The sequence below is a fragment of the Dasypus novemcinctus genome, chromosome 8 (genome assembly GCF_030445035.2).
Source record: "Dasypus novemcinctus isolate mDasNov1 chromosome 8, mDasNov1.1.hap2, whole genome shotgun sequence".
In the NCBI taxonomy this organism is placed as follows: Eukaryota; Metazoa; Chordata; class Mammalia; order Cingulata; family Dasypodidae; genus Dasypus; species Dasypus novemcinctus.
In genome coordinates, this window is record NC_080680.1 from 115,874,208 (window position 1) to 115,889,388 (window position 15,181).

General features: G+C 46.4%; 1 protein-coding gene across 5 annotated transcripts in view; it reads left to right on the plus strand.

Annotated features, from left to right (window-relative positions):
* ABCA1 (ATP binding cassette subfamily A member 1) overlaps nucleotides 1–15,181 on the plus strand; it is a 135,941-nt gene that overhangs the window by 102,732 nt on the left and 18,028 nt on the right. For all 5 annotated transcript variants that reach the window (XM_058302588.2, XM_058302586.1, XM_012526704.3 and 2 more), the window contains 9 exons: nucleotides 1,002–1,126; nucleotides 3,774–3,872; nucleotides 7,013–7,202; nucleotides 8,343–8,437; nucleotides 9,354–9,386; nucleotides 10,545–10,650; nucleotides 11,467–11,541; nucleotides 12,059–12,228; nucleotides 13,426–13,603. In XM_058302588.2, the coding sequence (XP_058158571.1) occupies nucleotides 1,002–1,126; nucleotides 3,774–3,872; nucleotides 7,013–7,202; nucleotides 8,343–8,437; nucleotides 9,354–9,386; nucleotides 10,545–10,650; nucleotides 11,467–11,541; nucleotides 12,059–12,228; nucleotides 13,426–13,603 (1,071 nt within the window). The remainder of the gene's footprint in view (nucleotides 1–1,001; nucleotides 1,127–3,773; nucleotides 3,873–7,012; nucleotides 7,203–8,342; nucleotides 8,438–9,353; nucleotides 9,387–10,544; nucleotides 10,651–11,466; nucleotides 11,542–12,058; nucleotides 12,229–13,425; nucleotides 13,604–15,181) is intronic.

Here is a 15,181-nt window from a genome sequence, read left to right on the forward strand (position 1 = left end):
ATTTTTGTCTCTGCTACTTATTGGCTGTGTGACCTTGGACAAGTTATGCAATCTCTCTGACCTCGGCTGCTTTCTTTGCAGATTAGTGATACTGATAATACTACTTGGAATTGTAATGAGAATTAAATGAGGTAATTCTCGGGGCAGTATTGTCCTGAAGAGTCCTCACTAAATGATAATTTTCTGCATTGCAACCCCAGATGGCGAGAGGCAGAGGCCGTGATTGTCTTCAAGTTTGTTAAGGGGAGGTTTCTCTACAATAAATGGAAGGAACTTTAAATTTACGTACGATGTATGCACAGGTCATTGCTCTCAGAAGAAGTACTGGTGAGAAGTTTGAGGGGGTTCAGAAAGGAATTAGGCAATCATGCTTTTTGAGATGGCCGTGGGAGACAATGGCCACTGTTGCCTTTCTTTGATGCCACTGCTAGAGAGTTGGTATTATCAGACTGTGGGGGTTGAATGGGTCATCTAGTCTCAGACCGCAGATTACAGATGAGAAAACTGAGGCCAGAGAGGGAAATGACTTCACAAGGGCACGCTTGAAGTAGAGACAGACTCAGGATTCCAAGCTTCTGAGTCCCAGTCCAGGGCTCGTACTGCCCCTGCACCCCGCCTTCCTCCAAGCCCAGTTGGGCTCATGGCCCATTGTGGTCTTTCTTGGTCTTCAGAGGGAAGAGGGGCAGGAACAAATGTTGTGAGTCACCTTGACGAGTGGTCACTCTACGCTGTGAGGTTCTCAGCTCAGCAGCTCTGCCATATGGGGCCCCAGGTCCGGTGCTCCACAACTTCCAGAAATGCCTGGAAGGAAGGTTTAGCTCTTCAGGCTCCATTGCTCCCCAGCTACCAAGAATGCCTTGGTGGAGCTCAGCTCTGGGCCCTGCACTCCTCAGTTATGTGCTGACTGGTCAGTTGTGTGCTGGCTGAACACGTGGGAGCTGTCTCTCCCCTTTGCCGTCTGTCTCACACTTCCCCCTCTATCTCCTGGTTCCTGGTTATAGATTGTCCTGCCAGCTGTGTTTGTCTGCATTGCCCTGGTATTCAGCCTGATTGTGCCACCCTTTGGCAAGTACCCCAGCCTGGAACTTCAGCCCTGGATGTACAATGAGCAGTACACATTTGTCAGGTACGTGTGTGCTGTCTGCATCCAAGGAGAGAGGAGGGTTCAGGCAGACCAAGAGTATCTCCTATGCTGAGGGACATGTGGACCCAAGAGTAATACCATGGAGTGGATTTTATTGGCTGTGGCAAAGCTCCCTAATAGAAATGCAAAGCATAGAAGTGAACAAAACTTGCAATAGCAGGTCAGTCTTCTGTTGCCACATTTGAGCCTTATTCACTTTACATTGTCAGGTCAGAAACAATCAGATGTGTTTTAGGCTAAAATAACCTGCCCTTCCTAAAATCTGTGATTAATATTTAATATATTTGAGTTTTCATAGCTTGGGTTTTCATTCTGTAGCTGGGTCACAGGGCTTTCATATGCTGTATAGCACCTCCAGGAAGTTAATGCCGTTTTCTGTGTAGTACAATCCCTGTATTTATTATCTGTTCTTTTAAGTTGTGGATATTAGCTAGGGTTTGTACATTAGACCGAAATACCCCTTACTATATAACAATCCAATGCTTCAAACAAAAGAACAAAAGAATTTCTGGATCCTTTTAGGCAGGGATTTTCTTCAGCCCTGTAGGATTTGTGGATGTTTAGATGAGAGAACGCATCAGTGATAGAAAGGGGAAGCTTTTAAAAATGTTTTATCTAAACATGTAAGTTGGTCTCTTTCTCTCTAAGCCCATGCTTTTTCCTTCTCCTCCTCTTTTCTTTTCTTTTCTTTTTTTTTTTGTGCCTGTATCCTATGCTAAATGCTTGATTCATTTATTTACTTTTTTTTTTTCACTGCCCCTCTTCCCACATCCCCTGGTAACCTCTTACCTACTATCTCTGAGAATTTGCTATTTCTAGTTACCCCTTTTAAGTGATATCATATAATATTCGTTTTTGTGTGTCTTGCTTATTTTACTGAGTATGTTTTCAAAGTTCGTCCATGTTGCAGCATGTCTCATAACTTCATTCTTTCTTGTGTTTGAATAATATTCCATTGTGTATATGTACCACATTTTGTTTATCCATGCCTTGGTTGATGAGCACTTTGGTTGTTTCCATCTTTTGGCTATTGTGAATAAAGTTACTATAAACATTGGTGTACAAGTATTTGTTTGAGCCTCTGTTTTCACTTTCTTTGGTTATATACCTAGAAGTGGAGCAGCTACGTCATATGAGAATTCTACATTTGACTTTTTGATGAACTGCCATACTGCTTTCCACAGGGGCTGCAGTATTTTGCATTCCCATAAAAAATGCACTAGAGTTCCAATTCCTTGGCATCCTCTCCAAAATGTTTTATTCCCCCCACCCTTTTTAAAAAATAATAGCCATCTTTGTGGTTTTGAAGTGGTATCTCATATGGTTTTGATTGCATTTCCCTAATAGCAAATGATGTTGAGCTTCTTTTCTTGTACTTTTTGGCTATTTGTGTATCTTCTGATAGGGACTGGATTGAATCTGTAGATTGTTTTGCATAATATTGACATCTGAAATTGACTTCCAATCCATGAACATGGGATGTCTCACCATTTATTTATGACTTCTTAATTTTAATTTCCATGCTGCTTTCTTATAGAGCTCTGGCTTTCTTTATACTGTTGTTTCCCAGCTGCTGACCCTGTATTGCCCAGGGCTGTAGAACATGGGTTTGTTTCATGATTGTGCCTGAACCTATCCTTGTTTGTGTTTTGTAGTTGTCCACACAAACCTTCAGCAAATAAAATTTGCCTGCCTTTGCCTGGAAAATCCTGGTTGTCTATGCATTGGATAATTGTGAAAGCACTTTTGAAACATTGATCCTTAATGAGTTTCTTTATGTGTATTTCTGTGAACGTAGACCTTTTATAATCAGTCTTGTTATTTGTGGATTCCATATTTGTAAATTCACCTACTTGTTAAAATTTATTTGTGACTATTATGGATATTTGTGAACATTCACAGAGAAGCAAAAAATTTGATTCATCCTCCCTGCATGTTCCCAGCTGAGGTCAACAAGGCGAAGCTCTGTCTTCTTGCTTTTCAGATCTCTGACTGTAAATAAGTGTCCTTTTTGCATTGTATTTCGTGCGATATTTTACATGTTTTTGTGCTTTTTGGTGGTGATTTACTGTTTAAAGTAGCCCCCAAGCATAATGCTAAAGAGCATCTAGTGTTCCTAAGAGCAAAAAGACTGTGGTGTGACTTATGGAGAAAATATATGTTAAATAAGCTTTGTTCAGTCATGATTTATAGTGCTATTGGCCATTAATTCAATCTTAATGAATTAACAATGGATATTAAATAAGGTGTCTGTAAACAGAAGCACGTATACAATACGATTACAGTATTGATCAGATGATGAAAGTGTTGTGACCAGAGGCTCGCATTTCCCCTTGGGACAACCATTTGGTATATGTGGTGACTTCATAGAATGTAACTAATGTGAATAATGAGAACAGACTACATAAAACTTTTTTATGCGACCTACACTTTGGAGTGTTTTGTGTCCTCCTGAGGCCAAATATATGGCCAGAATCCAAGTGCCTTGCGTGTGGGTTCTGTGTTTTATTCTGTTTTAGAACCTGGCACACAAAACCAAGTGCTAAGTAAAGTGTTAACTTCTTCCCCCTACATCCTGATTACTAGTTTTTATGAGTTACTGAACAGGCTGCCTCTCATGTACCCACAGCAATGATGCACCTGAGGACATGGGCACCCAGCAACTCTTGAATGCCCTCACCAAAGACCCCGGCTTCGGGACCCGCTGTATGGAAGGCAATCCAATCCCGTGAGTACCAGTTTAGTTGCGAAACCCTTCATGGCTGGCTTCTTGTGCTGGTTTGGTCTCTGCATGTTGCATCATGACCACCATCACTTACCCTTTAAATCATTATTTAATTTTAAAAACCTAGGGTAGGAAGCTAATCTAACCACCTAGGAGCAAACATTTGGAAAGTCTTCTAACATTCTGCGATGCATACCATTGCAGATGTTTGCTTACTGTTGTAGAATATTACTGTTTAATTAAAATAGCACTTTAAACTCACTGATCAAATGCTTTCCCCTTCTCCCCCCAATCCTGTACATTGTATAATATCCTGCCATTATACATAATTTGCAGTGTAGCTTATCAAATCCTTCACTTGAAGAACCTGAAAAGATGACACACTAATTTAGATAAAAATGGACATTTTCTTCTTTTAGAGGTACATATTTTTGTCGTACTTTCCTTCAAAGTCCTTTTGTAAAAAATAGGCAGGGTATAAATAACAGAATCCCCATATGACTCTCTCCTAAATGTGTGTGGGGAAGAGTGTCAGGAAATCATTGCACAGAGAAGATGAGGGGAGGCGAGGAGCTGAGAGCAGAGCTCAGTGCTGCTGCAGATGGCTTCAAGTTTCTAGGCGCAGAATTTGCAGCTGAGGTTGTTGAACAGTGATCTCTGTGGAGTTACGGAGAGTTGGGTGGGCACGCGAGGACTGGAGAAGAGCAAATTTGAATTCGAGGCCTCGTGTCCTAGAGCTACTGTGAAGAATGGCTGTGAGCTGGTAGCTTTAAGCAGAAACATGTCATCTCCTGGTTCTGGAGGCAAGAAATCGGAAACCAGGCTATCAGCAGGGCCAGGCTTCCTCTCAAGACTCCAGGGGAGGGTCCTTCCTCGCCTCTTCCTGTCTTTTGGTTGTTCAGCAATCCTTGGCATTCCCTTGCTTGCAGCAGCTTCACCACAACCTCTGCCTCCCTCTTCACCTGGCCCTCTCCCGGGTCTCTGCGTCTGGGTGTCTTCTCCCCTTCTTGTGAGCATGCCAGTCAGTGGATTAGCACCCACCCTACTCTAGGTGGCCTCATCCTAACTTGATGCATCTACAAAGACACTCTTTCCAAAAGGGTCACCTTCAGAGGCACCGGGAGTTAGGACTGCAGCAGATCTTTTTGAGAGACATAACTCAACCCTTAACCCCAGGTTTTAAAGAAGGCGCTAGTGACAGGCCAGTGAGCATGAAACTTCTGCATACGGGGTGTTAGAACAGGCTTTTAAATGGAGAGTTACAAGGTATACTGCTTAGTTCTTACTAAATGGGAAGTTATTAATACTTCCTAATTGGTACTTGGTGACTAGTGAGTCCTGGGAGCCAATACTGATTCCCAAAGACCAAAATGACCAGAGTGGGGAGGACACAGACACAGGCTCTCTGGATTTCTCAAGACCCCTGATAGAGCCACAGGCAAGTTTTGAAGAGAAGACAGAAGAATCAGAGACGATGACCATATGGATAGGTGGATCCACACCTGGCCAGCTGGGCCGCACGGACTTATGGATCGATACCAGCCTGGGTGGGCCCTTCAGAACCAGGTCTGGACTGAGAGCTGGCCTCAGAGACCCGAGGGGATCCTGGCATCAGAGTTCGCAGTCTGAAGGAAGGGCCTCCACCCTGGTGACTCTGGCTGAATTTAAATTTTAAGTATTTCCAAAAGTGGGGGAACTGAGGGAAATTTGATTGGAACACGTCCCAGTGGTATCATCTTTTGAAGTTTTCAGAGTGTGACTTTTCCCTTTTAGCTGAGATGCTTTAAGGAGTGAACTCGAGAACATTTCACAGAACTGTTCATTTGGTTTTTCAGTACATATAAGAATAATAGGAAGACTAGAGCTCTTCTACAACACTGGAATTTTGCCTCTGGAAGGGACTCTAGAAATGACTTGTTAAGCAAAGAATTTTATACTTTTCCCCCGTCAGTTGAGAAAATAAAGCAGCAAGGCCTTCTCTTTTGCCCCTGGGGATGAATGCAGAAAACCCAGTTCTTTAAGCACTAGGACTGCTGCAGAGGAGCTCTCCCACACCGCCTTCCCCAGTTCTCCACTTGTCTGACATGGATTGGATCTGGCTTCTCTCTACCCTATTTCTAGCACAATAGGCATAACCTCCAGACTTCTTACCTGGTCTCCATGATAGGTCCTTATCCCTCTCCCCGCATCTCCCTTCACTCTTTCTCTTAATTCCTCACCTTCTAGCCACGCTGCCTTCTGGCTTCTCCTGGAGCCTGGAAAGCTCATTGCTTCTCAGGGCTGTTGTACCTGGACTTTTTGTGCCTGTGTTTACAAAGGTTCCTCCTCCCCAACTCTTTGTTGGACTTGTTCAATCTCATCAAGATTTAGGTCTTGGCTGAACTATCACCTTCTCAAGGAGGTCCTCTAGCCAACTTAGACCCCCTTCTTCCCAGTCCCTCTCCCCTTATTTCACTTTATTTTTTGGCCGTCTTTGACTATTTATTCATTTTCTAACTCCTCCATGGATATGCAGAGTTAGATTGAAAAATTAAAAAAAAAAATTTAGTAACGTATAGTCAACCTAAAATTTCCCCTTTTAACCAAATTCAGATATATAATTCAGTACATTCACAATGTTGTGCTTCCATCACCATCATCCATTACCAAAAATTCTCCATTACCCCAAACAAATTCTGACTGATTAAGCCTTAACTCCCCATCCCCACCTCCTCCCCAGCCTCTGGTAACCTGCATTCTAGTTGCTGACTTTATGAATTTGTTTATTCTAGCTGTTTCATAGGCAGAGACTTAGTCTTGCTCACCCTGGACACTCAGATATACAGAACAGGGCCTGGCATGTAATAGATGCTCACTGAATATTGGTTGAGTGAACACATGGATGAGTGACCGAATTCTGGTTGACCAGAGTGGATGGAATTGCCTACGAGGCTTCAGAGCCTTGTTGAGTTCCAAGTCCCTCTCTGTCAATGTTGATGCCACAGTGCTGCAGCTTACAGAGCTTAAAGGAGATGGTGCTTGTGCTTTCCAAACAGAGCGGGGACAGGTGCTCGCTTGCGGCTGTTTTGTCCTGCACTCCGGAGGCCGCAGGAAGGCCAGCCTTCTCGGGCAAGCCTACCCTTGATGTCCTCCTCCCTTTGCAGAAACATGCCCTGCCTGGTCGGGGAGGAGGAGTGGACCTCTGCCCCTGTGTCCCAGACCATCACGGACCTCTTCCAGAACGGGAACTGGACGATGGAGAGCCCCTCTCCCGCCTGCCAGTGTAGCAACGACAAAATCAAGAAGATGCTGCCCGTTTGTCCTCCGGGGGCAGGGGGACTGCCTCCTCCACAGGTGAGTCACTCTTGGGTGCAACAGAGCAGCTGGGAGTGCGGAGTGGGCTGTAAGAATGAGTGGACAGACGCTGGAGCTTGGGTCGTTGCAGTCTTGATCATAATTCTTGTCCTGGGTAAAAGCACATTAGTCTTTGTGGGGAGGTGGTCTGGATTCCATGGTCCCTATATCTCAAGGAGCTTAGGCTGTTTCCCTATTTCAGGAAGTCAGTCTGGGTTATTTCTTGTTTGAGTTGAAACCGAGACAGAAGACTCTAGATAACTGGACTGCGGAAGACATAGTGTGGCGTCTCCCGCAATGGCAGTGTCATGAGATGTGCTCGAGGCTGGGAAGCCTCAGGCCTGGCTCCATCCCTGCCTCAGGCCTGGCTCTATGCCTGCCTCAGGCCTTTCTCCATCCCTGCCTCAGGCCTGGCTCCATGCCTGCCTCGGGCCTGGCTCCTTCCCCGCCTCAGGCCTGGCTCCATCCCCGCCTCAGGCCTGGCTCCATCCCCGCCTCAGGCCTGGCTCCATCCCCGCCTCAGACCTGGCTCCATCCCTGCCTCTGGGCTGGTGGCCTTATCTTCCCGGCCTGTTTCCTCACCTCTGAATTTTGAGGGGACTGGCCTGGAAAAGCTCTGTGGTTCTTGTCAGCTCTGACCCTCTCTGTGACCCTGAGTGTGGGATGGAGTTCTGAGCCATTTTTTCCTGAGAATGATTTCCGGAAGAGGCTTGCCTTTGATCTCTCTGCTTCTTTATGAGCATCCAGCTTGTTGACTGAGGACAAGCAATTTTAAATGGGTGTGAGATCTAAAAGAGGTCCTGGTTACCTCTCTTTAAAATAACAGCTAAAATATTTGTCAGTATAACTCCAGTGAGTAAAAGAATTCAGCAGGCATGATCAATGGGGCTACTCCTTAAAAATCTTTTCTAAAAATCTGCTGCCTAAGAATCACATTTCGTTGATCAGAGTCATTTTCTGGGGAAGATCTTGGCTTGGTATAAATGAGTGGCCAGTGCCCTGGGCAGCTGGAACCAGGCCTTGGGGGTAGTTAGCTGATGGCAGTGCCTGGGCCCTGTGGCCAGGTCACTCTTTATCTGTCTTCTGCCCCAATTCTGGTCCATAAAGACACATGTGCTTGATTTTTTTATGTGGACACAGAGGAAACAGAACACTGCAGACACCCTTCAGGACCTGACGGGAAGAAACATTTCAGATTACCTGGTGAAGACATATGTGCAGATCATAGCCAAAAGGTGACTCCTCAGTACTTGGCCTCTACTTGATCATTACTGATTGGACAAACCCAAGGCATAAAAAACAGTAGGCTGGGGTGGTGGAGGAGATGCCACAGTTCTGACCTGGTGGGAGTTTAAGATAGTCTCTCCAACTAGAACAGATGGCCAGGTGGTCAGGTCAGAGGTGGAGGCATCCTGGTCTAGAGTGAGATAGAGCGGGATTCAAATTTTAGTACTGCTTGTTTGGGGGGAGTCAGTGAATCTTTTACAGATCAGCTTCTTAGGGGCTCTCAGAAGTTGGTGGTGGGTATGGCATAACATGCTGTACGTTGTTCCTGGATGGAATCCCTGCTAACACGCAGCCCCTGGAGAGAGCCCCGGGTGGGAGGAGCAGCCCGCCACAGCCTGGAGGAGCCCCCTCGCTTCCCGGGGCATTGAGCACAGTGACCAGTGCTCAGGGGCTGGGTGCCCAGGAAAATGTTCTGGGCAAGGTTTCCTTCCCTTGGTTAGGAGTCCTCAGTGACTTTAAATGACCAGACTGTGCTTGAATGACAGTGACAGTGAGTTCCCAAGCAAGAGGCAGAACTTCTCCATAGGTCCTCGCCTTTGAAGTTTTCCTTTTATTTCAGTCAAATGGTGCATGTGGTCACTGCACCATCTCTTGGTCTCTGAGGTGATAGGTAAGTTGGTTTAATCGAAGGCATGATTCTTAAGTAATATTTTTAAGATGGAGAGAAGAAAAGACATGCCAATTAGGGCTTCTTTCCAGCAGCACAACCCCGCAACACCGCCGTCACCATAGAATTGTTTTTGTCACTTTGATGTATCCTCAGCTAGATATTCACTCCTTTTGCCCTTTTGCATCATCGAAAGGAGGGTTTTCTGTTTGTTTTTTTGAACTGACAGCTGGTTTCTTTGTCTTTGGTTTCTGCAGCTTGAAGAACAAGATCTGGGTGAATGAATTTAGGTAAGGCAGTCACTTTCTTCTTTCTTTCAGTCTTCCTTGGTTCCTCTAGCTCAGGAGGAGGATTTTGGTGCAGGAATCCTGGATGGGGCAATGTTACGGTTTGGGGGTGGTTTGGCAACCACACATTCCAGGGCACCTGCTCCCTTTGAGGACAGAGTCCCTGAGGAAGTTGTGGAGCGCACAGGGGCGCAGACAGATTTGGGTGAGCTATGCCTTGGGGTTTCTGCCTCAAGTGGCTTCTGCCTGGTGCCCAGGTGCTGCTGCAGGGGCCTCTGAAGCACGTGGTGTACTGATTTCCCTGAGGAGACCTCGGAATCTCTCGTGGGTGTCGAGAAACTTAGGAGAAAGTAGATGAATGTTGCGAGGGCATCCCTAGCCTAGTTACACTTCCTCCCCAAATCAGATCCCCAAGGGGTCTTAGGGACTCAAGGATGGTTTTTTAAGTCTTTGAATTGGCCCAAGCAGGTCTTGAGATGAAAGAAGAGGCAGGGAAACCCTCTATTTCCAAAGTTTTGCAGCCCATTTATCTGTCTCTCTGGGCTTGTGAGGACCTGGTGGGGCTGGGGAGGAGGAGGAGGGGAATGCGTGAAGCCAGTTTCCACCTGCTGCTGTGGCTGCCTCAGGGAACCTCCGAGCAGGGCTCCCTGCCACTGCATCCCACCTCTCTGCTTTACCCTCTCCCCAAGGGCCCAGGACCTGTGGAACTCAGAGCAGAGCACGTGCAGATCCCCTGCAGTGCCCTCCAGCTGGGGCGGGGCCCAGGCCAGTCTCCTAGACTGCCCCCCCCCCAGCCTGCTCTGCTCAGTACCCCTCTGTACTCAACCCCAGCTCCCCATCTGGCTCCCGGGCCCCAGCCTAGGCCTGAGCCACCAGAGAGGGAGGGGCAGCTGAGCGCTGGGGAGGCCATTCTGTCCCCAGTGTTTCAGGCATCTGACTGTATAATCGGCCAAGCCCCCTGCCCCACTTCATTTCTATTAGCGCAAAATAGATTGCCAAGATCCAGTAGAGGAGGCCTAGGTTTACCTTTCACGGTCTCTAGCTCTCGACCTCCTTGGAATAGGGAAGTCTGGTCAGGGCGGCAGGTCCGTGCTTGTGCTGTGCCTGCTGCTGCCTGAGAGCGTGCATCAGGCCGTGTTTCACGTCTGGCTGTTCTTCTAGGTATGGCGGGTTTTCCCTGAGTGCCAGTGATTCTCATGCACTTCCTCCGAGTGAAGAAGTTAATGATGCCATCAAGCACGTGAAGAAACACTTGAAGCTGGCCAAGGTACGCTATCCATCCCAAGGCATGTCAGGACAAAAGGGCCCCAGAGTTGCTGGTGTAGGGAAAGAGCTGGCAGGTAGCACTGATCATCTAGCAGCTCATTGTTTTCTCGCCTTTTGAATACATAATCTGCATTTTGTCATCTTGTGCCAGCCAAGGCAGAGTTATTCAGTGCATTTAAAAGCCCAAAAGCGTAGGTCAAAAACAAATTCACAGATCTAAGAGCTCTCAGAATAACTGCACCTATAAATCCAGCCAGTGGGTAAATAAGTTAATGGGGCTACAAAACGTATACTTTTTGAAAAACGATCACTGGCTAAACAGAAAGTGAGTCATTGTCCCTTTTAAGGTGGCAGCCTCGTCTTCAGGACCAGACAAGCACTTGCCTCGTTTCTCGCCACCACCAGTTTCTCTTTTTGAAATGAGAATTCAGGAGGTCAGATAGCACAGGCCCCAGGACACATCTGTGTGTAGAGTGGTGTCGACACCATTGGGGGCTCTTGGGAGGGAGCCAGGGGACCACTTTGGAGGATCCCCTCCATTCAGGTATAAGACATCCAGCCTTGGGCCTTCGAGTCCTGGAGTTTCCCCTGCTTCCTTCAAGGCTTGTGGCACGCTGGCTGTATCAGTGCTGTTTGATCCTGGCCCCTTGGTTCTCAGGGGCCGTTGGGATAATGGCTTCACGTTTCATTTCAGTGAACCAGCTTGTCGTGGTTTTGCTCTTCACAGGGTTGTCCCATGCCCCATTGATTCCAAACTGAGTGTTGCCCCTACCCCCCGAGAACCATCCCGACTGAGTCAGGTTTCTGTCATTCACAGGACAGTTCCGCGGATCGATTCCTCAGCAGCTTGGGAAGGTTCTTGATGGGACTGGACACCAAAAACAATGTCAAGGTAAAGCCCTGTTTGAGTTCTAGGAGCTCCTTGGTGAGTGGTAAGCCTCATGTTCCTAGAACTAGTGTCATCAGCTCATGATAAAGTTGCTGGGGCTCTGTTGGTGACAGGACAGAGCAAACTTGTGACCTAGACCAGCAAGGCAATATGGGGCTGTGGTTAAGACTGATTTGCCACCAGGTAGACCAGATGAACCCTTGTAGTCTTGACCCAGTTACTTAACCTAGGTCAGCCTCAGTTTCCTCATCTCTAAAATGAGAATAGTAATCACAGCACTCTCAGAGCTGGGGTGGGATGAAATGAGTTAAAGAAACAAAGCACAGCACCTGGCCCCATGTCAGTGCTCACGGTATTCAGGCTGCTCTCATTACGACGCCATGTCCTCCAACTATATAGTATTTTGTCCTGATAGGTGCCCCAAATTTCTTCCGGAAGCTTCGTGTGTGTTTCATATGTGTACTTAGCTCCGGGAGCAGGGTTTGGGGTGTCACCCTGTGTCTGGCATGTTTTATTTTAGGTGTGGTTCAATAACAAGGGCTGGCACGCCATCAGCGCTTTCTTGAATGTCATCAACAATGCCATTCTCCGGGCCAACCTGCGGAAGGGAGAGAATCCGAGCCAGTATGGAATTACGGCTTTCAATCACCCCCTGAACCTCACCAAGCAGCAGCTCTCGGAAGTGGCTCTGTAAGTCTAGCTGTGTTTGAATGGGTGGGGAGGGGTGAAGGGAGGTGGGGAAAACACAGAGCAGGGGGTCGGCAGTGTGCAGCCAGTTGGGGGTGGGTACCTAGGGTACCTCTGGATTGGCCCAGGCTTTGGGCAGAAAGCAAGCAGTTTATCAACTGGCTGATTGGGTCTCTTGAACCACAGAAGAGAACCACAGAAGAGAAATGACACTGATTTGCAAAAATCATTGCATTTAGTGAATTCGGAATAAGGGCGTTAAAAATTGTTATTAAAATCCTACGATAATTGAATTCACTGTTGACACAAATATCTCATAGAAGCCAATTTCATTTGTTTTGAAACCACTGTTTTAAACTTGGTGCAACATGGGTGTGATTTTTTTTTTTAGCTTAATTGTGCTTTTCATTCCTGAAGTAAGTTTTTTTTTAATAAGTCTTCTAAGCCATTTGTCAAGTTTAAAGCCAGACTGATTTAGTTTAAAGTGTATAACCTTTGGACTCATAGAGCTCTGGCCTCTATGATATCATAGAGCTCTCTAAAACTGTCTAGATGTATCGTGTTAAATGAGGCAATTCAGGTAAATTGCCAATCGTGGCACCAGGCTCGCAGCTGATATTCAACACAAGTTAGATCCCTTTCCCGTATGTGGGACTTGACATAGTTAATATTTCTGCTGAACTCGTATGGAATAGCAGTCTAGGCCACTGGGAATTTTATGCCAAGACCCTGTTTGGTGGGCTGTAGCACTATTCTTTTTATAAGAAGGATCTGTTAAGAGTCTTCGCATCTGATAGAGCGGCCTGTTACACACTGTTGTTTTCAAATTTATTTACCGCCAGGAAAAGTGAACTTACTTGAGTAGCCTCACCCTGATCTTCCTGCTCTTCTTATTTCTGTGTATGAAACACTTATATCCTGCTGCTCTCAGGGCAGGAACAGTGGACTCTGGGAGGCTGCCCTCAGCCCTCTTTCGATAGCGATGTCACGGCAGTGGACTCTGTTGATCTCAGTGCACTTGGGTTCGCATTTCAATTTTCAGCTTTTCTGACTTGAAGATGATCATCTTTTATTCCTGAATAAAATTCGCCTGTGGCTGGATGGTTTTCCCTGGGCCGTGCCTTGGGTTCGTGTACGTAACCTCGGCGCCTGAGCTCCTCCCACCTCAGAGGAAGATCCTCACTGCCTTTCTCTTTCCAGGATGACCACGTCGGTGGACGTCCTCGTTTCCATCTGTGTCATCTTTGCCATGTCCTTCGTCCCGGCCAGCTTTGTCGTGTTCCTGATCCAGGAGCGGGTCAGCAAAGCGAAGCACCTGCAGTTCATCAGCGGAGTGAAGCCTGTCATCTACTGGCTCTCCAATTTTGTCTGGGATATGGTAAGGACACTGCCTCCTTATATGTCACCATCAGGGCCATGGGGCAGACTGTGTGAGGAGAGAGAGGCCCTGGGTATCACTGGCAGGTGTTCAAGCTCGTCTCAAAGATGTATGGAAAGGAAGAGATAGAGACCATCATACGTGTGTGTGACGCCGAACACAGCATTGGGTAGACAGGTGATCTCACACCAGAGAAAATGTGTCCACACTGTAATTAGTACCGCCATCTGATTTCCTAAGTGACCACTTTTCCAAGAAACAGAGTTGGAAGGACCTTAGTTCCAACTCCAACCCCCTGTCTCTAACTTCTCTGATAGCTTTGGCCTCCAGAGTCAGGGTGTTCATTGCTGTACTAGGAAACACATCTATCCTTTGAAAACGCTGTACGTTTTGTCAGTAGCTTATCTATCCATTGCACATATATTTGTGTCTTATGCATCACATATTCCTACAGCTTGGATTATAGTATTCTGAAGTTCTAATTAGTGTAAATTGGAGCTGAAATCGGTTCTCTTCCTATGACTTTCATCACCTAAAAGCCACAGAGAGTACATCTTAATCTTCTCCCACTGGACAGCCCCTCAGATAGTTGACGACGACTGTCATTTAATCCACATGTTCCCAAGACCCAAGATAAGATGACAGTTAAGGACGCAGTCTGTAATCTTTAAAGGTCCTTACAAATGTGTGATGATGATGATGATAAAGAAGAAGATGAAATTTGTGATGACCTTGTACCCAGGCTGTGGTCTGAGTGGTTTTGAGCCTGGAGGGACTTAACCTTTATCCATCCTCTGTTATTAACAGAGCCCAAGGATGTTGTGCATTTTGGAAATAGTGCTCTCTTACTGGCAGCTTAGTGGTGAAGGGAAACCCCGAGCTTCAGTTTGAAAATCATGTCTCTTCCATTTTTATACCAATGCAGTGGACTTTCTTGAATCCAAACTTTCTCTTTATCCCTATGAAGCTCCCCCTTCCCTGTTTAGTATCCACGTGACGATTTTGTCTTGATCTCGTATCCATTTGGCACACGTGCTGAGTGCTCACTGGGTGTCTGTACTCTGCCAGGCATAGAGTGAGAGAGGAGCGATCCAGACATGAACTCAAGGACATCGCTTACCTGCCTGGGTATTCGCTGTCTCTCCCTGCTTCAGAGCCTCGGAAATTTGCTAAAAGCATGTCTTCATCTAAATTGTTGAGAAATACCTTGAGTAGGACGGACGGAGCCATCGCCCTGGGATCTGAAGCCGCAATCCTTTCAACAACTGACAGGCTGCTCTTGGCTTTCCTGCCTATACTTGGCTCGGCCAGCTATGAATTCTCGTAATTGTCCTGTGGTCAGGCCGTTATTTCTGCATTTTAATGCTCGATACCTTGTCAGGATAGTCTTTAAAATTATTCTCAGTGTGGTGAGACAAGTTTGACATTCATGTTCTGAGCACTTACCTCATAAATAGATTACATGTGAGATTGAACCTGGACAGACTATAATCTAGCATTAGTGACGAAGCAGACACAGTCATCTTCGGGAAGAGTAATGGAAGCTTATTTGCTGCCTGTGAAATTGAAATTACTCTG